Raw genomic sequence first — 27,762 nt, 5'->3', positions numbered from 1 at the left:
TCAGGAACCTCATGCCTGAGAATCCAACACTTTATCCACTGTGCCACCTCCCAGACCACACAAACTTCTTAACAGGAGCAACAAAAGACTATAAAACATCCGGAAATAGCTAGAAGAAAAATTATTATATTTTTGAAAGGACATTAAAAAAAAAACTTTAATGGGAAACATACTCTGAGATAGGAAAATAGGTTGTTAATTCTTTGCAAATTCATCAAGACAAACAACGCAACTTCAAACACCACCTCAAAGTTAAAGCACATACAAGGCAGTAACCACATCACTTTCCCCAACTCCTACCCTTATAATTTCAAGTCTTTTTAAAAATACTAAATCCATGTTTAGCTATTACGTGCAACAAAAACTGTATATCAATGATGATGAAATTACCACTATTTGTGGACTCAGTATTATCATATATAATTATTACTACTCGTTTGGTCTTTGTGGGCCTCAATACACTTAGAAGTGATTCTTAAAGAATGACGTAAGAGTCAAGATAGCTCACCCAGTAAGGCGTGCACCTTACCATGCACGAAGGTCTGGGCTCAAAGCCTGGTAACACATGGGAGCACTATAGCATCAGTTAAAGTTCACAGATGGTGAAGTGCTATGGTATCTCTCTCACTGTCTTTTTCTATCTGAAATAAAAAGAAATAAATAGAAAAAATAGGCCCAAGAGTGGTAGAATAGTACATGTATGAGACTCCAGTGTTGGAAATAAAACAACAAAAGACTTATCCTAGAAAACACAGTTTATAGCATCACTTCAGGATAATAAACATACTTATCCTTTTCTTTTCCTCCACCAAATATGGGATGTAGTAAAACTCCACCAGTTTTCAGTTCATATGCCACTATTTTGTCTAGCTCCTAAAAAAGACAGTCATCAAAAACATTTTTATATAACAAAGTTTGTATCTAAACAACGAACATTTATCATTTCCTCAATTATATCACAATATAAATTTCTTAAATTGATTTTTTTTGAATAACAGTTCATGTTCTTCTTAACAAAACATTCTACATAGCTTGATAAATAAAAAAGCCAAAAAGACATCTCAATTTTCTGAGTCCAGGGCTGGCCAGGAGACAGGCACATGTCACAACGTGCAAGAACATGGGTTCGAGTCCCTGGTCCCTACGTGCAGGGGGAAAGCTTTGTGAGTGGTGAAGCAGTGTTGCAGGTGTCTCTCTGCCTCTCTCCCTCCCTATCACCCCCTTCCCTCTTGATTTCTGGCTGTGTGTATCCAGTAGATAATAAAAAATTTAAAAAAAAAAAAAAAACCTTTTACACTCTTTTCTAAGAAGACATAGATTAAAAAAAATAGTTTAAATAGGAAAAATTGCTAGAAACCCATAAGTACTTTAAACTATAGGTAAGCAGCAGAAAGAGGTGGTAACACAGCTAGTAAGTAGTAGAGCCAAAAGTCAAACCTGATTTTTAGTCACTCCAATATGATTTTTATGTCTTCCTGATTGTTGTTATTTTCCCAATATAAGAAAGGGAGATGAGAGAGCAGAGTAATGCTCAACTTGAGCATATATGGTTCCAGAGATTAAACTTGGGGTCTCATGAATACAAATCCTATGTTCTGACCTTGAGCTATCTCCACAGCTATTGATTGTTACCACCTCTTTCTGCTGCTTACCTATAGTTTAAAGTAGTTATGGGTTGAGAGAGGTAGGGAGCTAGAGAGGGAAAGAGACTGAAAGACACCTGCAGCTCTGCTTCACCAGTCATGAAGTCCCACCCCCCCCTCCCCCAGGTGGGGACCAAGAGCTTGAAGCTCGGTTCTTGTGCAAAGATATGTGTGTGCTTAACCAGGTCCATCACTGTCTGGCACCAGTACTAAACTTTAGACCTCATGCTTAAGATTCCAAACTTTTATCAACTGTGACAACTCCCAGACCTCAAAATAACTGAAATTTTCAAATGACTGTAAAACACTTTTAAGATTTCTGAAAATAAAGAACATATAAATAAGAAATCAGGAGCATACCAAAATGTCTTGATAACTTACCTCTTTTATCCAATGGCGGTATTCATTAACACCAAAAGTTTTTTTCATCCAAAGTCCATAAATGTAACCTGAAATTCCCTTCAGTACCCATTCATCAGACCTAAGCAAAAAGCCAAAGACACAAACTACTTTTAATCACAAAAACTCTTCAGAGAAGGTCAAAGACAGCAGAACCGCATAGTGTATGCTCTTGTATCTTCTTGAAGACTGTGACTAACAAATTATTAGGCATCCCTACTTCTTCCAGTTGAATCCTACTTGTCTAGTCTCTCTAACTTCCTTCACATCTGGCATCATCTTTGATTGTAAAATTACTTAATAATCATATTTCAAACACCATATTCCAGATGTTTGTGCTCCTCTCTGGCAGAACCCTTTTCCCTTACCCAGATCTGTTCATACTATCTGGCTCTAAGGAAATTCTTGGTCACAATTAAGACATCAATGTTTAATTTTTTAAATTTTTATTATTTAATGTGGTGTCAAGGAATGAACTCAGGGAGACCTAATACAAAAGCAACATCCTCAGTTGCCTCCTCAGCCAAATTTTTATTCCATATTTTTTAGAGCTGAAGCAGGGCTGGGCTGTGTTGTAGGAAGGGAGAGAGAGGGAGACATCAAAGCATGACCTCAACATCCATGCAGTTGCCATGGCACTCTCATGTGATGCCAGACTGAACCTGAGACTTCATCCAATGTGAGGCATGTGCTCTACTTGCTGAGTCACCTGTTAGCACCTGAATTGTTCCATTACTCTTTTTTCTTTGTGCTTTTTACCATTTTCACCTTTAAAGTAAATTACTATAAAGTTAGGTGCTACCTGGAAAACTAACATCAGTGCAACCACTACAGATGAAAATTATTTGCTTTGAATATTGCCAATTATATTGAACACTGACAATAGAACTCTGCTTTTCAGTACCTTTACGCTCTTATATTGATAGTATTTATTTGATCATTTAATTAAAAGTAGTTGATCCTCCAAACTATATATATTTTTTTTTGGCCTTTCACTTTACTTTTTTTCCCTTTATTGGGGGATTAATGCTTTACATTTAACAGTGAATACAACTGTTTGTACATGCATAAATTTCTGTTTTCTACAAAACAATACAACCCCCAGTAGGTCCTCTGTCATCCTTTTCCTGGACCTGTGTTCTCCCCCCCACCCCCACCCCCAGAGTCTTTTACTTTGGTGCAATACGCCGTAACTCCAGTTCAGGTTCTACTTGTGTTTTCTTTTCTAAGTTTGTTTTTCAACTTCAGCCTGTGAGTGAGAACATCCCATTATTGTCAAACCAAGAATTATATTGAACTAATGATAAAAAATTAAGCTAAAATCTATGCTTTTTTTTTCCCCACTTTTTACAGAATAGTGTCTCTTAAATGAATGACTATAGGTAAGAAAAAGTTCCACTTACAATGCAAGAAAAGAAAGAAAAAAGATCCCGTTTCCTCTTCTTAAGAGTTGCAAACTTTGAAATTACTTACCAAGACATTCTGGATATGAAGCATCCAAAAAACTGCTGGGCCAAGGACTGAGCTAAACACCTTCTAGTCAAAGGTGTCTCATCTATAATCATGGCACTATGCAAAAGATTTGTACTGGAAATTAAAAGATGAGAAAACAGTTATAACTCAGAAATGCACAATTCTAGTAATAATAATCATACTTTAGAAATAATAGAACTTGTTAGATCTAGATGAGAAAAAAAAAACCAGAATATTCTCCCCCAAAGACCTTCCAAATCCTTTAAAAAAATTTTAGCTCAAGTCTGTAATTTTTATAACTTTTGCTTAAGACAATGAATATTGTTTTCAATTAAAAATATGCATTTTTAGGTAGTGGGGAAATTTTTAAAAATCAGATAATGATCCTATAAAGGGCTCCTCTAGTTTCAATAATCATTTCCTATTTATATTAATTTATGTGCTCCTTTATTCATTTTCACATACATTGATCCACAAATTCCTTCTAACAAAACTGGGGGTGGGGGGTGGGGAATGATATAGCATTTACTATCCCCACCTTAAAAATGTGAAAACCTAGATTTATGAGTGATCTATAGCTTAAAAAAAAATTTTTTTTTTTGAAAAGAAATTCCTAATGCTGGAAAACTGTGAATAAGAATGAAGGGGGTAAATACCTCTCTTTTATTTTATAAAAATACTTCTCACAGTATCAGTGTATTTTCAAATGATGTTGAGAAAGCACTAACATATTGCTGATATAATAACTTACACAATTTTAAAATACATAAGCTGAAAAAAGATTAAAATAAATATACAAAATATTATTCTTGGTTCATTCTGGATAAAGATATTATGAGTCTTTGCAATCATTTTCTCTTTGCTTTTCTACATTAAAGTCTCTCAATTGGTCTGTATCTATCCTGAATAAACAAATAAATGTTTCTTTTTTTAAGTTTAAGCACCACTTGAAAAGAAAAAAAGTTAAAAAAGCGATAAAACAATAATAATAAACACCTGTTGCCAGACCATCACCTTTACTTTAGAATTTCAATTGAAAAAAAAAATACCAACCTAAAAATGCTCATGGAAGCATAGGCAGCCACTTCAACATAGGCTTCGTCAATGAATACAGTCTTAAAGCAGGAATATGGATATCGACATGTAAGAATTTCTTCATAAAATTCAAACACCTCATGAAGATATGATGTGGTATGTTTAAGCAATGGAAGAAGTTGGGGTAGACAAAAATGAGTAACCTCAAAACAAAACAATACAGGGTTAATTGAGTTAGCATTTGTATTTTAATTTCTAAATCACAATTATAAAAGTAACTTCATATAAATCTTTTTCTTATGCAGTCCAGGGATTGAAACAGGAGCTTTCTTGCACTTGGGTAATAACACTGAACCAACTCCATGGTCTTTTTTTTATTATTATTTAATTTTTCTTATTTATTTATTTATTTATTTATTTATTGCTACCTGTATTTCACTGGGGCATGGTCTAACATGACTACCGTGGCCTTCCTATTTCCACCCCCCTTCTTTTTTGACAGAGACAAACAGAGACTGAGAGGTAGGGAGGAGATAGAGATATGAGAGAGAGAGACTGGGACTGAGAGACTTATAGTCTGCTTCAGCCCTTGTGAAGTTTGCCTCCAGCAGATGAAGAGCAGGGGCCCTGAATCTGGGTCTTTGTGAATAAGCACTCCACTGGGTGAGCCATGACCTAGTCCTTTTTAGTTTTTTTTAAGTTTTTTATTATCTTTATTTTGTTTGACAGAAACAGCCAGAAATTAAGAGAGAATGGGGTGATACAGAAGGAGAGAAGCAGAGAGACACCTGCAACACTACCTCACCACTTGCAAAGCATTCCCCACCTTCAGGTGGGGACCAGGGACTTGAACCCAGGTCCTTGAGCACTGCAATGTATGCACTCAACCAGGTGCACCACCACCTGGCCCCACCTAGTCCTTTTTAAGGTGAGTGAGAGAGAAGGGAGATGAAAGACACCAAAGCACTACTCACAATGCATACAGCCCCACCCTCTTGTATTTGGTGCTCTCATGTGACACTCAGGACTGAGTCTAGGATCTGACACATGTAGAACATGCTCTCCACACCCTGTTACCTCTTCAGCTCCATTCATTCTTACTCACAAAAGATGCATGGTACTAAAAGAGAATGCTGGTGTGTTCAATAACTATTTTGCTATGTTTATAAAGTAGCTATGCGTGAAATAAATTCAGAGGTCAGGCATAGATCAGCTGGTAGAGTGTATGCTTTATCTAGCACAAGGACCTGCGTTCAAGAATCCAGACAATAAAGAGGAGCACCATGCAAAGACGAAGCCTCACAGGTAGTGAGATAGTGTTTCTCTCTGCCTTTTCACTATTGGGGGGGGGAGTGAAAATATACAGGCACAAAGTTTCAGACAGGCAGGCTAAAAAGAAGGAAGGGAAGGAAGTAAAGAAAAGAAAGGAAGAGAGGGAGGGAGGGGAAAAAGGAAGGGAGGGTAGAGGGAGGGAAGGAAAGGAAGGAGGGAGAAGGGAAAGAGAGTGGAGGGAAAAGATTAATCCTGGGTTGGAAAATAGCTCAATGGGTAGTTTACCATGCACAAAACTCTAAGCTGGAAGCCTGGTACCACAAAGTAGCACCATGGCAGTGGAGGAAACTCTACAGAAGGCATAAGTGTCCTGTGTTATCTGTGTGTGTGTCTCCTTTCTGTCCCTCTAAAGTAGAAACCATGAGGCCAGGTGCTAGTGCACCTGTTTGATGCACACATTATAGTTCAAGCCCCTGATCCCCACCAGCATCAGAGAAGCTTGATGAGCAGTGAAAACAGTGTTGCAAGTATCTTTCTTTATCTCCCTTTCCCTCTCAATTTATCTTTATCCAAAATAAATAAATAATTCGGTGATAGGAGTAGTGAAAAAAGAATAAAATGAGGTTTTTCCATTGCTAAAAGAATTAAAAAAAAAAATCTGCCTGAGTGTGGTACCCAAGGCCCTGAAGCTGTAATAAAAAAATTAAATTCGGGAGTCGGGCTGTAGCATAGCGGGTTAAGCACAAGTGGCATGAAGAGCAAGGCCTGTCGTAGGATCCCAGTTCAAGCCCCCAGCTCCCCACCTGCAGGGGAGTTGCTTCACACATGGTGAAGCAGGTTTGCAGGTATCTGTCTTTCTCTCCCCCTATCTTCCCCTCTTCTCTCCATTTCTCTCTGTCCTATCCAGCAGCAATGACAACAATAATAACAACAAGGGCAACAAAAGGGAAAATAAATAAATAAATATAAAAAAAATAAATTTATTTGTCCATTGAATTCAGTGGTAGAAACCAAAACAAGTATTCTGACTCCCCAGTAATGCACATATTCAGAATGGTGCTCAAGTTCCTTCTCATATAAATCAAATATTCTGTTTTTTCAGGTATTCTGTTTTTTTTTCTGTTTGTTTGTTTTACAAATTAATGATGGACTGCGATTCTGTGAAATGCAAATGAGGGGCTGGACAGTGGCACACAAGTAATCATGGGCAAGGACCTGGGTTCAAGCATTTGGTTATCATCTGCAGGGGGGAAGCTTCACAAGTGGCGAAAAGTGCTTTTTGTATCTCCCTTTTCTCTCTGTCTCTAATAAATATTAAGAGAAAAGAAAGTAAAAGACAGTGCTGCAGGTGTCTGTCTCACTCTTGACCTCACCCTCATTTCTCAATTTCTCTCTTGTTCTATAAAAGAATGGAAAAAAATAGTCAAAAGACATAGTGGATTCGTTATGTAAAACCAAAAAACAAATGATTATCTCAATAGATGCAGAGAAAGCCTCTGACAAAATCCAACACACATTCATGCTCAAAACACTACAAAAAATGGGAATAGATGGGAAATTCCTCAAGATAGTGCAGTCCATATATAGCAAACCTACAGCCAACATCATACTCTCAATGGACAGAAGCTGAAAGCATTCCTCCTCAGATTGGGGACTAGACAGGGCTGTCCACTGTCACCGTTACTCTTCAACATAGTATTGGAAGTTATTGCCATAGCAATCAGGCAAGAGAAAGAAATCAAAGGAACACAGATTGGAAGAAATCAACCTCCCAATATTTGCAGATGATATGATAGTATACACAGAAAAACCTAAAGAATCCAGCAGAAAACTACCGAAAGTTATTAGGCAATAAAGCAAGGTGTCAGGCTATAAAATCAATGTACAAAAAATCAGTGGCATTTCTTATACAAACACCAACTCTGAAGAAGACATCCAGAAATCACTCCCTTTAACTACTGCAGCAAAATCAGTAAAATACCTAGGAATAAAGCTGACCAAAGAAGTGAAAGACTTGTATACTAAAAACTATGAGTCACTATTCAAGGAAATAAAAAATGATAGCAAGAAATGGAACAATATCTCATGCTCATGGATTGGAAGAATTAATATCATTAAAATGAATATTTTCCCCAAACTCATATACAAATTTAACGTGAAACCCATCAAAGTTCCACCAAGCTTAAGAGAATAGAACAAAAACTACATCATTTATCTGGAACCAGAAAATACCTAGAATCACCAAAACAATTTTGAGGAAAAGAAACAGAAAGGGAGGCATCACACTCCCAGATCTCAAACGATATTAAACGGTCATCATCATCAAAACAGCCTGGTTTTGGAACAAAAATAGGCACACAGACCAAGGAAACAGAATTGAAAGCCCAGAACTAAACCCCCACACCTATGGACATCTAATCTTTGATAAAGGGGCCCAAAATATTAAACAGAAGAAGGAGGCTCTCTTCAATAAGTGGTGCTGGGAAAACTGGGTTGAAACATGCAGAAGAATGAAACTGAACCACCTTATCTCACCAGGAACAAAAATCAACTCCAAATGGACCAAGGACCTGGATGTTAGACCAGAAACTATTAAATACTTAGAGGAAAACATTGGTGGAACACTTGCCCACCTATACCTCAAGGACATCTTTGATGAAACAAACACAATTGCAAGGAAGACTAAAGCAGAAACAAACAAATGGGACTACATCAAACTGAAAACCTTCTGCACAGCTAAAGAAACTCACACAAACAGAGACCTCTCACAGAATGGGGGAAAATCTTCACATGCCATACATCAGACAAGAGACTATTCACCAAAATATACAAAGATCTCAGCAAACTTAGCAACAAAAAAGCAAATGACCCTATCCAAAAATGGGGAGAGGACATGGACAGAACATTCACTACAGAAGAGATCCAAAAGGCTAGCAAACACATGAAAAATTGCTCCAGGTCGCTGATTGTCAGAGAAATGCAAATAAAGACAACATTGAGATACCACCTCACTCCTGTGAGAATGGCATACATCAAAAAGGATAGCAGCAACAAATGCTGGAGAGGCTGTGGGACAGAGGAACCCTTCTGTCCTGCTGGTGGGAATGTAAACTGGTCCAGCCTCTGTGGAGAGTAGTCTGGAGAACTCTCATAAGGCTAGACATGGACCTTCCATATGACCCAGTAATTCCTCTCCTAGGGATATACTCCCAGGACTCCTTAAGATGCAACCAAAAAGATATGTGCACGCCTATGTTCAAGCAGCACAATTCGTAATAGCTAAGTCCTGGAAGCAACCCAACAACAGATGAGTGGCTGAGAAAGCTGTGGTATAAAAACACAATAGAATACTATGCAGCTATTAAGAACAATGAACCCACATTCTTTTAATATTTCAGCTTTTGGTAGTTAGAAAAGTCCACAGGGTCAGTGAAATAACTCACTTGGATAGTGCTACTTTGTCATGTGAGCAACAAATGTTCAAGCCCAGCCCCTATCACACTGAAGAGATCTCCACTGCTGTGGTCTCTCACTCTCTCTGCTTCTCTGTGTCTATCTAAAACACACAAATACACACAGGCTGGAGAGGTAGTATAGCAGCAGAGGGCAAGACCTCTAAGAAGCAGGTTCTGATTTGATCCTGGCACCACATGGCCTTTATGAAAGTCTCTTCTTCTCTCCCCTTCCCATTACTTTTTTAAAAAATGATACAACAGTAATAGTCATTCTGATTTTTTACTAGGTTACAAGCCACCTTGGATATGAACAAAACTATCACATACTATCTGCCCTGTATCACGGTTCTATGTCAAATAAGTGACACCAACAATGACAAGCCACTCTTAAAAAAAAATAATAAGACATGAGAAATAATAACAGATAAGTTTCAAATCAAGTTTCATGCCACAAATACAATTCAGCTTAATTCAAATGTGATTTGTGCCAGGGGAATAGGAAGAACTTAGAAAATATCTTCATGACTTTACTGGTCAGAATTCCAACCCTGCCTCAGCCTTTTCTCTTTTCCTTTGTATGTGTTGGAGTGAGAGCAAATGTGTTTTTTTCATTTTGAAACTGCAACATTTCTGTTTTCAGAGTTGGGACTGTAACATTCATAATCACATATTAAGCAAAAAAGATAACTTTAGTAATAGAATTTTTGCTTTAGACACAGCATTTTTTAGCTCTGACATATGTTGTACCAGAGACTGCACCTGGAATGACCAGGCCTCAAGCAAGAAATTCTTTTACTATCATACTATCTCTCCAGCCCAAAAATAATAGAATTTGATAAACTATATTCTAATGTAAGTCTACCTGGAACTCTTGGAATACTAAGGAGAGCACAATTTTAATTTGAAAGCAGTCTGAAAGGAGTTATTCAGAATATACTTCATTAAGTGAGTCAAACACAGACAGTGGTTCTCTCAAGTGACATTCTTAAAAGGTAAAATAAGAGTTAAGGAAGACAGTATTTCATTAGTTTTTTTTAACTCAAAAGCAAAAAGGTGAGAGGGAATAAAGGAGCCAGAGATGACTTACTTCATGCATATATGGGTCTACAAGTATTTCAAAAGGTCCAATAGCCAAGGAGATATTTGATGCTGCTGTTGGAATGGTAAGCATGTAATGGAAGGTCTTCTTTCTCATGTCATGAGTGTATACAGTCTCCACCAAATCTCCATTGGAGACAGCCACCATTGCAGCATCAACTGTAAATTCCAATTTCCATGTACATAACTCTGAGTATGAATCAACACATGGGAACCAGAATCTAGAAAAATGTTAAAACATATTAAAGTGTAATTTATATTAGCTTTCCCTATATACAAGTTAGCATTTCTAGAATACGTGCAAAAAATAAACTATGACCTATCTGCTAGGGACATTTTTATTTTTTCTACGCAACTTGAAAGAATGTGATTAAAGATAGAAATGTATCTCCAAATTTTATTTGGCAATATTAAGAAGATATATCATGTAGCAGCTGCTAGTTCATATCTGAAAAAGTGGTAATTCTTAGATGCAATTTAAAAATAAATATAATTTCCATTCTTTAAAGTAAGTAGCACTTATTTCCAGAAACTATAAAGTTTATAACAGTCTTTTAAAACCATGATTAGTACACAGAATCTATTCCTACTCATGAGCAGTGAAGCAGTGCTGTAGGTGTCGCTCTCTCTTTAATTCCTCAGTTTCTCTCTATATTCAATAGATAAAAAATATTTTTAAAAACTATTAAAAATAAACAAGAAAACAAAACAAATAAAATTGCCATTCAGCTTTTTGTCAAATTAGATAAAGTTATATGCCAGGGTCTATAGTTGGTACTAAAACAGTAAGTATAAGTTATCATATCTGACTTGAAAAAAAAAATTGAAACCAATTTTAATAACCTGCAATAATGTATTATCTCTACAGTAACAAACTATAAAACTACAAACTGCTATCTTTGTGAAGAACAAAAGAAATTCAATATTAAAGATGTAATGCACATTATTTCATTTAATAAAAATGAGGACAGTTGTTATCCTTCGGCAGGAGCCTATCAGGTAGAAAAGCAGTGAATGGAAAGGAACAGGCAGTGGGGCTCTGCATTGCTGCTCTTACTCTCTGTGAGTGTAGATTACATGGATTTGTTCATTTGTTAACATTTACAGTATTATGTGGAACTCAGCAACAGGCATAGATCTATGTCTTGCCTGGTAGGGGATATACTACGTTTTCATACATGTTCATTTTCTTACTCTCTCTAAAAAAAAAAAACAAATAAGAATTTTCTCTAGGAAATTGACTCAGCAATATAGCACATGCCACTGCATGCCAGCTCACAGTAATAAAAACAGTTCATTAAGTTGTTAATGTCAAAAAAAAAATTAAAATAAGAAGAAAATTAAGTAAGATGATTTTATAGCAATAAACTTTAACATGAAAGCGAAAAAGGCAGAACTGAAGAATGACTAATGAAATAAGATTGAGAAGAGGCAGTAGTTTGGAAGATCAAGTTCATACTATGCATTTGTACAGTAAATGCACTGCATATACATCGGAAAAATGTATTTAGCAAATACAATTAACTGAAATAATTAAGAATTCATAATCTACCTTGTAGAATTTTGATACCCGCAAGAGAAAACATGAGCTCCTCTTTCTGCCATACTTCCCTCTACATTGGGCACCACAAAATGAAGGCCTCCTTTTGGCTGATCCAAAGAAAAGTTGATATGTATCTTTAGAACCTTTAGTTCTACAAAAAATAAGTACAGACACACACATTACTAAGTAAACGTGGTTTGTATAATAAAGGCAAACATAGATACTGAAAATGAGAATCAAAGAATCAGCTGTCTGTTGTCACCAGGGCTTCACAGTTCCAGGCTAAGCACAAAAGCTGACTGACGCCAGTGCCATAGTTCTCCCATGTGGTATTCTGGGAACTTGAACCTGGTTCATGTGCATGGCAGACACCCCACCTAGCAAAGCACTATCTTTGACACTCAAAGGATCAGTTTTACATGAAAAACCACACTACTTATCGTAGCTTAGATTTTCATCTCTATATCTGACATTAAATAATTAACTCAATAGCCTCCCCTCACTACTGCCCTTACTTCCACACAATTGTCACTGTTATGATCTACTAAAATATAGCTACTAAAATAAAACATCATTATCCTCCTGCCACCATTTTTAACATGTTACATTACCTAAAGATTTCAAAATCCCTACATAGGACACAGAAGCCCTTCTAAATTCAATCCAAAACTTGCTCTCCAAAGTTGATCTCTTATTACAAACCCCCAAAGACTGCAAATTCTACTTGATTTGGGGGAAGCAAGAGAATATGGGGGAATAGTCTGGACTACCCAAGGAATTTTATTATACATTATCTTATTACTTTTTATCCTATTTGATTTGTATATAAGTAGACTGCTTCTTTAATTTCCCTCTACCCCAAAATCATTCCAACCCTATAAACTATCTCTCATACCTGAATAAGAGATCTTCCATGCTTGTAACCAAAATTAAGCAACTCCCACCCATTTCTCCCTATCCGAAGTCTATTGTGGAGGGGATAGGGGATATAGACATTAAGTACTTTTCTTATTTTTTAATTTGGCTAATTTTTTTATAAAGTCATAATTAATTGTTTAAGGCCATAGTTAATTTTTATTGGTGAAATAATGTTAGCCAAAGTAGGCAAAAAGAGCAAGGAACTCAATACACGAGCTGTTGCTTCCAAGAGTTCACTACTTTCTTTGGATTTCACATTATTTTTCTGCAATAGAAAGGAATTAAACTATATCATTTTCAGCATTCATTCTACTATGTTTACAAACCAATTTTATATTCTGTGGGTTCTCAAATCTTAGCAAAGTGTTCTATCCAACTCTTTTTATAACTTTCACTTTAAAACCACCAGTAAAGTGAGTCAATTTTTTTCTCTGTCCTTGGTTATGATTTTCCTTTCAGTAAGGGACTCTTGAGAAAAAGTTTTCAAGTCTTGCATACTTTGACATATCATTAGTTTATAATTTTGACATCAATGATTTTCATGTAAAAACTTCTAGTCACTGAATCTAACACAATTTTATTGTACAATCAGCATAAAGTGAGCATTTTACCATCGACGTGTTTCCATAACTCTGATGGAACCTTAATGCAAAGTTCTCCATTTCCCGCATCAGGATCCACAGCACTAACTGCAGCTGCATAAGCATTGGAAAAATAATTGAGATTTCTCCTGGAAAAAAATTAAAAACAAAACAAAACACAATTTTAGCAATAGGCCTTTGTTTCAACAGACATTTTCTTAAATATCTGTCACACTTTCTGGGTAAACCTATTTTCTTAAATGATTCATATATTTTTAAACTATCTGTTGCTTAGTTTACTTTAATATGAACCATTACAACCTATACATACAACAGTATCTGTACATGCTATGTGATTTTGTTATGATTATCAAATTCTCTGCTAAATTTGAAATGACAATGCTACCATGTTTTTCATACAAAGCTACAACTGAAAAACTAATTATACCTTACCTATATGGCAACAATTTCAATGAATTTAACTAGGTTTCTTATCTAACAAAAATCAAGATGCCTCAAAACAACAAGGATTGGGATAAGGATGGTGAATTCCTCAAAACAGTACATCTTAGCCCCACCCCCTCCAGTGCATAACAGTGAAAGTGTAATTTAGGAGCAGTTGCTGAGTTCTCTATGTGCCAGAGGGTACTAGTAAGTATTTGCTCAATTACATGATTTTTCCCACCCAGAAGCAGAAAAAGATATACAAGTTTTATGCAACTATGAAAACATCTGGTTTTCTAATTTAATTTCAAGAGGAACTTACATGTACATATACACACTATATTTCCTTACTGAAATCAGTTAAAGGATTATGGGAACAGAGATGAAAATGCAAAGAATGACTGACATGAGCAAGGAAACAAAAGGAAAGACACAACACCTCTTTATTCTTACTGAGCACTCTGATATATGCCATCTTCCGTTTAGATGAATACACAAAGTGAGTGGCATTTCCTCCTAGTTTTAAAGGCGATTTTCATGTACTTTACAGTACAGTAAAAATAAAAATCAGAAAAGCCATTAAAGAAAACATTGGTTTGGAGTCCAGGAGGTGCCATAGTGATTGAGTGCACAAATTGCAGGGTTGGGTTCCAAGTATGACACCTCAGCACTGCATATGGCAGTGATATTCTGACTCTCCACCCCACAAATAAATACATCTTAGAAAAGGGAAAACATTAAAGTTATACACTCTTGGACCTAGGGAGATAATTTAATGGTTATGCAAAAGACTTTTCTGCTTGAGGTTTAAGAGGTCCTAGCTTCATTCCCTTCCACTACCATAAGCCAGAGGTATATAATGCGCTGGTCATACACTTTTTGTTTGTTTATTTGCTTGTTTGTTTTATCAGGGCATGCTCAGTTCTAGCTTCTAGTGCTGCTGGAGACTGAACCTGGGGCTTTGGAGCCTCAGTCACGAGAGTCTCTTTGCATAACCATTATGCTATATCACAGAGGTTGGACATATTTACACGCCCCACCAACATGTGGGTTCCTTTATCTGTGCAACATCTCCAACTTTTGCTGTTATTGTCCTTTCTGAGGTTGAATATCCTCACATTAGTGAGAGGGACAGAGAAAGGTAGATACCTGCAGACTTGTTTCATCACCCGCGAAGCCTCCACCACACCCTCCTCCCCGCTAGTGGGAAAGCAGGGGCTGTAAGCCAGGTCCTTGGGAACACCACTGCCCTGCTCCCCACCCCAATTCAATTTTTTATCTCTCCCTTTCTACTTCACTACTCCCCTCCCAATTTCTCTCTATCCAATAATAAATAAGTATATTTTTTATAAAGATAAAAATTATTAAGACAGAAAGAAAGAAAGAAAGAAAGAAAGGGAGGGTGGGAGGGAGGGAGGGAGGGATACAGGGAAAGAGAACCAGAGCATTACTCTGGCACATGTAGTGCCAGGTACCAAACTCAGGACCTCATGATTACAAGTTCCTTGCTCTACATGCTGTACCACTTCCCAAGTCAAAATATGTAAATACTTTTGTAAGTTTAATTTCATTTTTTTTTTATCATTGCTATCTAATCACTGGATAGAGACAGCCAAAAATTGAGAGAGAAGGGGGTGAGAGAAACAGACAGACACATGCAACACTGCTTCACCACCTACAAAACTTTCCCCATGAGGGTGGAGACTGGGGGCTTGAACCTGGGTCCTAGCACATTGTAACATGAGCTCAACCAAGAGCACGACCACCAAGCCCCAAACATGTGAACAGTTTAAAAGCACTAAAGCATTCAAAGTACAAAATATGGAACTTTATCTAAACTTCTCAAGTGATATTTCTTCAATGTGGACTGAAGAAAGGGAACTTATTAAAACTGTGTTGAGCAGTTAGTAAAATCTATTGACCCAAATGTTCAGAGCAATAAGACAGTAAAACATGTAATTAGGCGGAAAACAGATTCAGTCTAACAATAATTTAAGAAAAAAAAAACTTTTTTTTACAAAAATCAATCACCTAAGACATTAACTGCTAGAAAACATCAATTTTATAACTGTACAACTTACTGTTTTGACTCATTGTGACAAACTTCCAAGGTTGGGTCATTATAAATGAAAGCAGCTTCTAAATCGTTGATCCTTACTCGGTATATTCTACACTGTTTGCTGTTCAGTTTGATTCTATTCAAGTTTGCAACTGTGGGAAAAATAGTTAGTTCCACAAATCCCTATAAAAGAGACAAAAAAAATAATAAATTCATTATAATCAAGATCACTATGGTTCATAATATATCTTTTTGATTTCTACTACTTTATTTCACCCTGACAGGACCCCAAATGGCAATCTACATACAAACACTCCCAACTATCTTCATTTCAAACATGATTACTATAGTGACTGAATGTGAATTATGTATACATTACCATCTCTGTGAATCACATTTATGAAAAAAATTATGTGCTAGATAAAAATCAGATTATGTGCTAGATAAAAACTAAAAGGATTAGTTACCCTCAAATATAAGGAAATCAAGAAAAATTGAAATCCATACAGAGGAGGAAGAAAAAAAAATACCTGGAAAGAACAGAAAGAAGCAAAATCAGGTGAGTGAAAGAATCCTATCATGGTGTCCTATCATGGTGTCCTATCATGGTGTCCTATCATGGTGTCTTATCATGGTGTCCTATCATGGTGTCCTATCATGGACAAAAACTACCACTGGAGGTAACAAGTATGAAGGCAAACTGGGACAGGAGATGTAGCAAGAGCTTATGGGAAAAACACTTAACCAACAGAGAAAAATCTATTTTTCCCCCCAAAGCAGCATTTACATCCAAATACTAGGTGATTCTATGAAGTAGTTCTAGAGCCACTGATTGTACTAATATGGGAGATAAAGTTCTGACATGAGAGAGACTAAATATATTATCCACCACCGTCTTGTGTTTATAAAAACAGAAAAATAGAATAGTGAAACATGGATACATGTCCAGTGATTACAGTATCTTGGGCTTGAGACGGATGTATTCAAACATGAAATCTGGGAGGGCACAAAATAGTAATGATTTAAGTGCTGTATAGTGAACAAGAAATTGTCAGAGAGTGAAGAGAAATATGTAAGATGAATTGCCCGAATTCAGGCAGTTTTAGAGGACTAGTTGCAGCAGGTAGAGCACTAGACTTGCATGAATGGAGAGCAGTCTGGAGAACTTTCAGAAACCTAGAAGTGGATCTACCCTTTGACCCTGCAATTCCTCTCCTGGGGATATATCCTGAGGAACCAAACACATCCATGCAAAAAGATTTGTGTATACCTATGTTCCTAACAGCACAATTTGTAATAGCCAAAACCTGGAAGCAACCCAGATGTCCAACAGATAAGTAAGTGGTTGAGCAAGTTGTGGTCTATACACACAGTGGAATACTACTCAGCCATTAAAAATGGTGACTTCACTGTTTTCAGCCCATCTTGGATGGAGCTTAAAGGAATCATGTTAAGTGAGGTAAATCAGAAACAGAAGGATGAATATAAATATAGGATGGTCTCACTCATAGGCAGAAGTTGACCAAAGTAAAAGACTCTGGGATGGGTGGGGAGAAGAGTTCATTTCCTGGAACATGATGGCAGAAGATCTAGTGAGGATTGTATTGTTATGTGGAAAACTGGGAAATGTTATGTATATACAAACTATTGTATTTACTGTCCACTGTGAAACATTAATCCTCTAATAAATAAATTTAAATAAAAAATATTGTCCTGAAATACATTACGGAACCAGAAATAAAATTATGGAAAGTGCAGTCAACAATTAGCTACATAAGTGAGAGGTAAGAACAAAATTTGGTTTTCATAACTAAGGTGAGTGATAATAAAGCAAGGTCAGGGGAAATAACTCAGCAGCAGAGTACAGGAACTTCATGGAACATATTTTAGTAACAAAATCTCTACATTCATCCGCTTTTATCAACTGCATGACACAATGACAGAGACCTCTCAGTGGACTGCCTATTTCCCTGCCCCTTGATAATAAATCAATGCAATACACATCCCTTGGGAAATTTCAGAGGTGAGTGCTAGCAGAGATCTGAAAGATGCCATCTATACATTAGCTGGTCAGTGCAAATGTCATGCAGGTTTTAGATAATGCTAGTTTATTATCACAAACTTGCCAATCAAAACTATAGATACAGGCATAAGAGGTTTTTTTTTTTTTTTTTTTTCTGTAGCAAATCAGCATAGCTCTTAATAATCAGCAATGCTTTCTTACTCCAATTCTTATCAGGGAGGGGAAAAAAAAGTCCGAAGTAGATGGCCTTCAAGACAAAAATCTTCACTGATATATATATATATATCAGAACCCTGCTCAGCTCTGGCTTATGGTGGTGCCAAGGATGAACTTGGAGCCTCTGGTACCTCAGGCATAAAGGTTTACTGCATAAGTTGCTTTGCTATTTCCTAGCCTTTCACTGTTAACTAATAATTTATAACTTAACTAACTCTCTTGCCCAGTCAAAATGTAATACCAAAAGTCCCTTGATTAATGGAATCCAGAAAAACTTCCAGTTTCTTATATTGACATTATACCTGCTAGAACTACTAAAAAGGGAAGAGCAGGTTTGCTAAATGAATTAAAAACATATAGATGGCTGATGACAGTTAAATCTCATAAAGTCCAGGGGCTTGTCATATCAATAAAGCTAAGATTCCAGTGGCCTGAAGCATATAAAACATCCCTTCTACAGTAAAATGTTACTTCATTATGAACTGCCCACTAGAAAGGAAAAAAAGGAGGTGCAAAACTTGGAAGGATCTTTCTGGATTCTAGAGGTAATATACACATCTGAGAAAACTAACTGTTAAAGGCCCATAAAGCTACAACTTTGAAAGAGGTCCAGAGCAAGGTTTCTATAGCAGGGACACAAACTGTGGTTCAAGCTCATTGGGACTTATTACTCAGTAGAACCAATGGTTTTGAAAGGGTTCATGGCAAAATGCTTTGCCGACAATGGCTTTGTTCCCAGTAAAATGACTGTACACATTCCTATTGTTTGGGAATAAAGCTGTGGCTTCTTCAGCAAACGTGTATTTTCTTTCTTTCTTTCTTTCTTTCTTTTTTTTTTTTACACTACAGCCCTGCTCAGCTCTGGCTTATGGTGGTGCAGGGGATTGAACCTGGGACTTTGGGGCCTCAGGCATGAGAGTCTGTTTGCATAAACATTATGCTATCTAACCCTACCCAGACATGTATTTTCTATAGTCAATGAAACCACTGGTTTAATACTAGACCACTACAGGAGACACAAGTCCATTGGAGTCCCAAAACTGTTAACTGAAATTGTCATTGTTAACTGAGTATAATATGAATCTCAGAAAAAAAAATTCATTTTTAATGTTTTAAATATTATTTTTACTATCTATATGTATTGGATAGAGTCAGAAATTGAGAGGGAAGGGGGGAGACAGAGAGGGAGAGAGAGACAGACATCTGTAGCCCTGCTTCACCGCTCACAAAGCTTTCCCACTGCAGGTGGGGACCAAGGGGCTGGAACCTGGGTCCTTGTACAATGTAACATTAAACCAGGTGTGCCACACCAGCCAGCCCCTGAAAAATAAAAACGAATATGTGCAACATATTTACCCTCTAAAACAGAAACACATCTAAATAAACTATAAGCAAACAAGCATGAACATGTGAGGTCTGATCCAAGGAGCTAACTCTATAGCCACACTATCTCTCTCAATTCATCTCTGGTCTCATAGAGAGTTCCTTGTGCCCCTTTAATAGAAGTAAACAAAGCACAAGCAGCATCTATGATTAAAACTGCAACAGATAAGGAACCAGCCAGAAGCTAGTGAGAGCTGCCATCAGAATTCAAAAGGGTAGTTCTGAACATTGTGGAAGGAAATCCTAGAGAGCAAAATGTTGGGGGAAATATCGGATTTATTACATTCTCTGTGGAAGGAAAGATGATCTGAAGCAAATGTCTCACTAAGAGATTTAACAGCTGGTTAGAAACTTGGAAAGGACAAAAAAGTAACTTGGAAACAACAAGTATAAAAGTTAATAGAAAAGGTGTACAAATGAATTGCTCAGAATAGGTACAATGTAAAAATATTTATGCTCTTTTAAAATTTTATTTTTATTTTTTAACCAGAGCACTGTTCAGTTCTGGCTTATGATGGTGCGGGGGATTGAACCTGGGAATTTAAAGCCTCAGGCATGAGAGTCTGTTTGCATAACCATTATAACATAAATAACAATCAGCAATCAGAGGGCATCCATTGCAGAGAGCCCTCAAAAATTACTCTAAGATTGTATCTACAGTAGTTGTCACAGCTTCATTCCCTAATTACTCTCACCAATAGACAAACTGTTCATGGTGGCAGGAATGAACGCAATGCATGAGCCAACAACAGTTTTCTCCCCATCAAAGCTGCACTGATTACTTGGTGAACTGGCCACTGGTCAGAAGCACAGGATCATATTGAAAGTACGCTTTCAATATGGAATCTTCTTAGGACAGGTCAGTGAGCTGCTTAGAAGAATAACTATATGGGACAGTTTGTATCATGGAGGAGACAAATCTGTACCTACAAGAATAAATGTACATTCTAGATTTTGATGCCCTAACTACTATACAATGACACAAAGACTCAGTATCTCAACATCTCATACATGCTTCCCCACTAAGTATACAGAGGAAGGTCCAGTCAGACAGGACTCTGACTCAAACACAGTTATCTGGGTGGTAAAAGTGTAAGGCTATTTGTAGCTGAGAAGGCTTACCACGACGGATTTCCTCTGAAAGTTGATGTTGTTGATACAGACGACCTGATGGGTTGTGAAATTAAAAAAAAAAATTTAAAAAGCGTTATTTAAATGAAACCTGGTGCTATGGGAACACGAATGGGCCCCGTGTCCCAAGCAGGCCAAGAACACATTTCATTTTAAGCTCCGTGACAGACTAACACTAACCTCCTGCTTGCCAATTTGGCGAGTCACTAAAACACGTTTCTCTGTTACAGTTTAGGACTTGAAGGGTTTACTGAACCTGCTAGAGGCATGAAGGCTGCTGAGTACCTCTGACATTCAAAACATTTACTTACACACACACACACACACACACACACACACACACACACACACCCCCAAAACTACATTTCCATCACAATGAGCGGGTTCTCTCTCCTTTTTCTTTTTCATACTGTTTCCCAGGCCCATCAAACACCGAATGGAATCAGAACATGACCACAAAGAGGAGGTGAAAAGATAAAAAATACTTATAATTTATATGGTCTCGGGCTTTCAAAGCCCTTGTCTCCTTTCTTCCTGTTCATTCTGGCGGGCTCCAAATCAGTCGGCGGCATGAAGCGATCGCGCCCAGTGCGGCTTCCCGGCTTCCTCGCTAAGTGCGGAGCATTACAGACGTCGCCTCCGCGGGGCTTCCAGGGCTGCCTCCACAGCCACACACGATCGGCCGATCCGAAGCCACGGTCTCCCCAACTCCCCCTTCGCAAGGGTCTCTCAGCTGCCTTAGCGATGCTCCCGTCAGGGCCACATCGCTCCTCACCGTGGAGAGAAACCGTCAGTCGGCATGTTATTTATCCTGACCTCCGACCGCTGTCGTCAGCGGAAGTGGGGCGGGAACCGGAAGACCTGGTCAGGGGGCGTGGCCTACGCTTGGGGTTTTGTTATCTTTTCGTACACAAAAGGTGTCAAGAAGAGAAAACACCGGCAGAGGAGATAGCATAATGGTTATGCAAACAGCCTCTCATGCCTGAGGCTGCTAAATACCAGGTTCAGTCCCCTGCACCACCATAAACCACAGCTGAGCAGTGCTCTAGTGTTTGTTTCTCTCTGCATCTCTCTCAAAAATAAAATAAATAAAAATATTTAAAAAAAGAAAAGGGAAAACATAAAGCAGAACCTTGACTGGAGTTGGTGAATTGCACTAAAGTAAAATCCACTGGGGTGGAGGGAAGGGTTCAGGTCCTGGAACATGATGGCCAAGGAGGACCTAGTGGGGGTTGAATTGTTTTGGAAAAGACTTCCCTGGACAGACGACCTCACCAATGTGTCCTGGAGCTCCACTAGCCCTACTAGGGAAAGAGAGAGGCAGGCTGGGAGTATGGACCGACCAGTCAACGCCCATGTTCAGCGGGGAAGCAATTACAGAAGCCAGACCTTCTACCTTCTGCATCCCACAATGGCCTTGGGTCCATACTCCCAGAGGGATTAAAGAATAGGAAAGCTATCAGGGGAGGCGCTTCCTCCTGATGGGATACAGAGATTTGGTGGTGGGAATTGTGTGAAATTGTATCTCTCCTCTCCTATGGCTTTGTATCTGTCTCCTTTTTAAAAGAAAAAGAAAGAAAGAATAAATGAATGAATTGTGGAAAACTGGGAAATGTTATGCATGTACAAACTATTGTGTTTTGCTGTCAATTGTAAATCATTAATCACCCAATAAAGAAATTAACAAAAATTACATGTGAATAATAAAATGACACTTAAATTAGTTGGGTTCACCTCTTCCCACTAGTAAATAATTACACGTAGTTAAATATATATATATATATATATATATATAATATGTTCAAAGTTTTCTCCGTGCAGACACCGATATGTAATAGTGATTGCAGGAAGAGAAATTAAAGTTTTTGGAGGCTTAAAACCTAGAGCTTTCAAAAACCACAGGAGGTCTAAATCAGTCCCCAGAATTTTTATTAGATGCTATTGCCTTTCTTTTTTTGTTTGTTTTAGTTGCCACCAGGGTTATCACTGACATTTGGTTCCTACATGATGAATCCACCACCACTAACTGCTTCGGGGATATATACTTTCTTTTTTTGAGACATAAATTGGGAGGTAATGGGGAGATAGAGCTGTAGAAACAAACACCTGCAGCATCACTCAAATTCTCTCCCTACAAGGGGGGAAAGGGCCTGAACCAGGACCCATGCACATGGTAGTATGTAGCATTCCCTGTCCCCCATGTCAGTATTAAAAAAAAATAATAATCCACATAATTGTAGGAGACTTTATTGAAAGACAGGACAAATATTTTTGAAGTCACTATATTTGCATTTCATATGCACAGGTATAAGATAGTTGTCAGTTTCGAAACAATTAAATTTTAATTAATTGCAGATTATATATGTAATAGTTTCATTTCATTTTTCACAAGGATGATGCTACTTCCTCAACCCACAATTCACAGTTACTAACCCTTGAATTAAATTTATTCTAGGATAATACCCTCCAAGGATCTTGGTTTTGAGTTCTTAAACTAATATAAAATTTGAAATTTGGATCAAACAAAATTTAGGAAAAGAAAACTTCAAATAAACTAGCATTCAAAAAAAAAAATGCTAGACATTAACTGTTTTCTAGTATTACCTCTCCCAGTATCCTAGAATGTATTAATACTATAATCCTCAAAGAACTGAAATGACAACCCATTTCATTAGTGTCTATCTGGAGGCCAGGTGGTGGTATACACAGTGTAGCCCGTATTTTCTAGGGGGTGAAGGATGGCTTCATGAACAGTGGAGCAGCATTACTGCAGATGTCTATTATCTCTGTCTCTCTTCCATCTCTCTATCTCACTGTCTATAATAAGAAAAAAAAAAAAGGCAGTTGGGAGTGATGGAATCATCATGCAGACAATGAGCCCCAGAAATAATACTAGAAGCAAAAATAAAATAAATTTAAAAGTGCAGGGCTACACACACACCAACCTTCTGATTAGAGGAGCAATTATCAAGTCATCAATGCAAACAACAAATTTAGATAATTGGATTAGTTATCATTAACCTGCATAATTAAATGACCAAAATGTTAACTGCACCTCTCCTTGTCAAAACTAAGGTAGACTCTCTGGGATATGAAGCAAAATACAGCTTGACTAAACTTGTGGCTTAGAGGTTAGGATAGCCCTCCCCTGAGAAGGGTTTGATTTTGACTGAATCAGGAAATACCTTTGAATTCATAAGAACCTTGGGCCCCCTTTCAGGACAAAACTAGTCAGTAGAGGCTGCTAAACCTCCTTGACCCATAAATCACCTTTCCTCATTACTACATTAAAACCATTTCTCTAGACATCAGTGAGAATGACACGTAATAAATGATGATGATATATACCCAGTACTGGTTCCTCAACCAGGCATGCTTACCTCTTCCTCTCTTAAATGGCCATAATTTTTCCTGGAAGACTACTAATTATATAGTGACTATTAACATCATTCTAAATCTATATAGCATAAAAGCAGATTCCGACTTCCTCTTTTTGAGGCTTGTTCGACAGTCTTTACTACTTAAGCCCACTTCTCAAGGGAAGTTGTTTTCTAGCCAATAAAGTCTTTCCTATGCAATTGTTGTGATTTTTAATAACACTTGAGAAATTATATTTAAGTTAACAACTCTTCTAGGACAGCTATTTTGTTCTCTGAGAACTTTTAATCCTTTTAATGATTTTGTAATGTCTTGATTAATGAAATATCATTTTTTAAAAATATTTATTTTATTTATTTATTCCCTTTTGTTGCCCTTGTTTTATTGTTGTAGTTATTATTGTTGTTGTCGTTGTTGGATAGGACAGAGAGAAATGGAGAGAGGAGGGGAAGACAGAGAGGAGGAGAGAAAGATAGACACCTGCAGACCTGCTTCACCGCCTGTGAAGCGACTCCCCTGCAGGTGGGGAGCCGGGGTTCAAACCGGGATCCTTATGCCGGTCCTTGTGCTTTGCGCCACCTGCGCTTAACCCGCTGCGCTATAGCCCGACTCCCGAAACATCATTTTTAAAAGCAAAATTCTTTGTATAAATAAAGCCACAGACTATAAACATGCACTAAAGATAGTAAACACCACTCCTTGTTTACACTATGTGCACTGTACAACTATAACCTGAAAGAAATAAAAAAAAATGTGCTAAACTTAAGAAAACAACATAAACATGATTGCTTCAAAATGCTTAATCAGGGGAAGCAAATGCTTCAAAGCACTAGGTTAATAAAAAGTCTATATTACAAATACATATAAGAGTCTTTTTCAGACAGCCAGCAAATTCATAAATCAACGTTAGTCCCAAAGAAGAAACTACTGTTCTTTTAAGAAATGGGTCTTCTTGAATTATAAACTTTAATACCATTTTGCATTGAAGATCGTGCATATTTAGTGAGTAATGTGCCTATGGTTTGCTTCTCTCCACACAAATCTCTGTAGGGATTTAAAAAAGAAAAGATGTAGCATGAATATTTTAGGAAAAATAACAGTATTCACTATTTCAGTTTCTTTCTCTATTCCCAAATATATCTTTCCAATAAGCAAAGGTATTATTATTGTTGTTGTCATTATTATTATTATTAGAGAGAGGGGGCAGAGCAGAAAAATCTTTAGTTGAGCCTCCTCTCCTCTCCCAGGTCAACTAGGAATACAAAGGAGAACACCTGAGGCTGCAATAGGACTGGACTGGAACAACTTCAGGAACCCAGCAAATCACCTGTGAGTGCCAACACATGTGGCTCCTGGATAGAGAGGTGCCTAGGGAGAGAATGAGAGGCTCCTAACAGTCCCGCGTTTGCCAGTTGAGAAACAACCTCCAGTCTGTTTCACTAACAACAACAAAAAAAACGCCTGAAGGGAGGACTCCCCTAAGATTCACTAAATGAAACTGTAAGGCTCCACTGCTACAGCCCTCCAAATCTGGAGCAGCAACAGGGAGGCCCTGTGTTAAAACCAGGGGACAGAAAACTAACCAGGCAACTCAGGAGAAGACCTATACCTTGGTGGCCTAGCAGTGGAGCTGTGAGAGTCTCTTTGCATAACCACTGGATTATCTCTGCCCCACCCTGCTTTATCACTTAGTCAGGAGTCAGTGAGTAAACTAAGAAGCCTACTTATAGCTTAAAAGCCCTCAGGCTCCTATAGCCTACAGGGAAGAAAAAGAACAAAAGAGGCTTTTAAATCACTAAGCTCCAACTCAGGGATTAAAATACTATTGAAACAACTGTCAATTTCCACAACTGTGAACCACGTAATTACCTTACTTAGACACAAGTCAATCCAGGCAATAGTGATCAGTAATTTGAAAAGTACTGAGAGAAGGACCTCATAACATACTGTAAAAAATGCTTAAACCAACAAGAAATATTGGAAAAATGAACCAGGACAAGAGTCCAGCTAAGAGTCCCCCAAAGGTTGAACCACAAAATAGGTCAACATCCAAACACTAGTTAAGGAAATAATCACAGGAATGAGTAAAGAGTTTGAAAGAATTATCATCAGAAATGCAGAAACAACAAATGAGACTCTAGAAGAAAACACTAATTATCTCAAGGTTATTAGAGAACTGAAAGCTGAAAGAGCTAAGCTAAGAACACAACTAGCTGAACAAGAGAATACAGTATTAGGACTGGGTAACAAAACAGATGAACTCCAGAAAATAGTAGAGGGGAGAGAGAATAGAATTAATGAGGCTGAAGACAGAATTAGCAAGATCGAGGAAAAATTAGAGACAACTAAAAAAGAAGTAAGAGATCTCAAAAAGAGATTAAGAGATACTGAAAACAACAACAGAGGCCTATGGGAAGACTTCAAAAGAAATAATATAGGCATTATTGGATTACCAGAGGAAGAAAGAGAAGGAGGGGAAGAAAGCATTCTTCAGGACATAAAAGCTAGAACTTCTCTAGTCTAGACAACATAAAAGACACAAAAGTTCAAGAAGCCCAAAGGGTCCCCAAAATAATTAACCAAGACATAAAGACATGAGACACATCATATTTAGAATGGAAAGGAATAAGGATAAAGAAAGGATCCTGAAGGCTGAAAGAGAAAAACAAAGAGTCACCTACAGAAGAAAACCCATAAGATTAGCAGCTGACTTCTCCACACAAACACTACAGGCCAGAAGAGAATGGCAAGATATCTATCAAGTGCTCAATGAGAAAGGCTTTCAACCAAGACCACTGTATCCCGGTAGACTGTCATTCAGACAAGATGGAGGCATAAAAACATTCTCAGACAAGCAACAATTGAAAGAATCAGCAATCACCAAACCTACCCTGAAAGAAGTTCTGAAAGGTCTCCTATAAACAGACCATCATAAATATGCCATATATCTGAACACTCTAAAAATCTACAAGAATGGCCTTAAAATATCTTCAATCTTTGAAAACACAAGTAGAACCTGAAATGGAATTGGTGTATTGCACCAAAGTAAAAGACTCTGGGGTGGGTGGGTGGGGAGAATACAGGTCCATGAAGGATGATAAATGACATAGTGGGGGTTGTATTGTTAAATGGGAAACTGGGGAATGTTATGCATGTACAAACTATTGTATTTACTGTTGAATGTAAAACATTAATTCCCCAATAAAGAAATAAAATAAATAAATAAATAAATAAATAAATAAATAAGGTCCAATCCCCTCCCGCCCCCAAAAAAGGGAAGAATTCAGAACCTGATTCAACAACAAGCAGTATTTTTTCCCCTGGGGCTGTTTGTGAAACACTTTTCCATACTCCGGTGTGCATAAAACAATGTTTGGGCCAGGTGGTGGCGCACCTGGTTAAGCGCACACATTACACTTAACAAGGACAGACGCTCAAGCCCCCGTCCCCACCTGCAGGGCGAAAACTTCAAAAATGGTGAAGCAGAGCTGTGGGTGTCTTTCTGTCTCTCTCCCTTTCTATCTCTCTCTTCCCTCTCAATTTTTCTGTCTCTATCCAATAATAAACTAAAGTTAAAAAGGTAAAAGTTTACAAAGCAGTTTATTGCAGTCCTCATCTAAGACATTCATAATGCATAATTCCTACTTAGTAACACACTCTGACTAGGAATCCTGAGAAGAGACTCCGAAATAGGTAGCAGACTACACTGAT

At 37.6% G+C, this 27,762-nt stretch overlaps 2 protein-coding genes across 2 annotated transcripts in view; both read right to left on the bottom strand.

Annotated features, from left to right (window-relative positions):
* TAF2 (TATA-box binding protein associated factor 2) overlaps nucleotides 1-21,495 on the bottom strand; it is a 58,854-nt gene extending 37,359 nt beyond the window's left edge. Inside the window, exons 1-10 of the mRNA XM_060204923.1 lie at nucleotides 21,163-21,495; nucleotides 20,665-20,719; nucleotides 15,943-16,103; nucleotides 13,448-13,566; nucleotides 11,928-12,069; nucleotides 10,365-10,596; nucleotides 4,569-4,753; nucleotides 3,516-3,629; nucleotides 2,025-2,124; nucleotides 769-873 (exon numbers count right to left, since the gene is read on the bottom strand). Of these exons, the coding sequence (XP_060060906.1) occupies nucleotides 769-873; nucleotides 2,025-2,124; nucleotides 3,516-3,629; nucleotides 4,569-4,753; nucleotides 10,365-10,596; nucleotides 11,928-12,069; nucleotides 13,448-13,566; nucleotides 15,943-16,103; nucleotides 20,665-20,719; nucleotides 21,163-21,245 (1,296 nt within the window). The 5' untranslated portion in view covers nucleotides 21,246-21,495. The remainder of the gene's footprint in view (nucleotides 1-768; nucleotides 874-2,024; nucleotides 2,125-3,515; nucleotides 3,630-4,568; nucleotides 4,754-10,364; nucleotides 10,597-11,927; nucleotides 12,070-13,447; nucleotides 13,567-15,942; nucleotides 16,104-20,664; nucleotides 20,720-21,162) is intronic.
* A 3,343-nt stretch (nucleotides 21,496-24,838) lies between these two features.
* The window catches only part of DSCC1 (DNA replication and sister chromatid cohesion 1), a 29,444-nt gene continuing 26,520 nt past the window's right edge, over nucleotides 24,839-27,762 (bottom strand). Inside the window, exon 9 of the mRNA XM_060195668.1 lies at nucleotides 24,839-25,095. Coding sequence (XP_060051651.1) covers nucleotides 24,987-25,095 — 109 coding nt within the window. The 3' untranslated portion in view covers nucleotides 24,839-24,986. The remainder of the gene's footprint in view (nucleotides 25,096-27,762) is intronic.

This window comes from Erinaceus europaeus, chromosome 1 (genome assembly GCF_950295315.1).
Source record: "Erinaceus europaeus chromosome 1, mEriEur2.1, whole genome shotgun sequence".
Classification (NCBI taxonomy): Eukaryota; Metazoa; Chordata; class Mammalia; order Eulipotyphla; family Erinaceidae; genus Erinaceus; species Erinaceus europaeus.
This window is presented reverse-complemented; position numbering and strand designations above follow the sequence as displayed.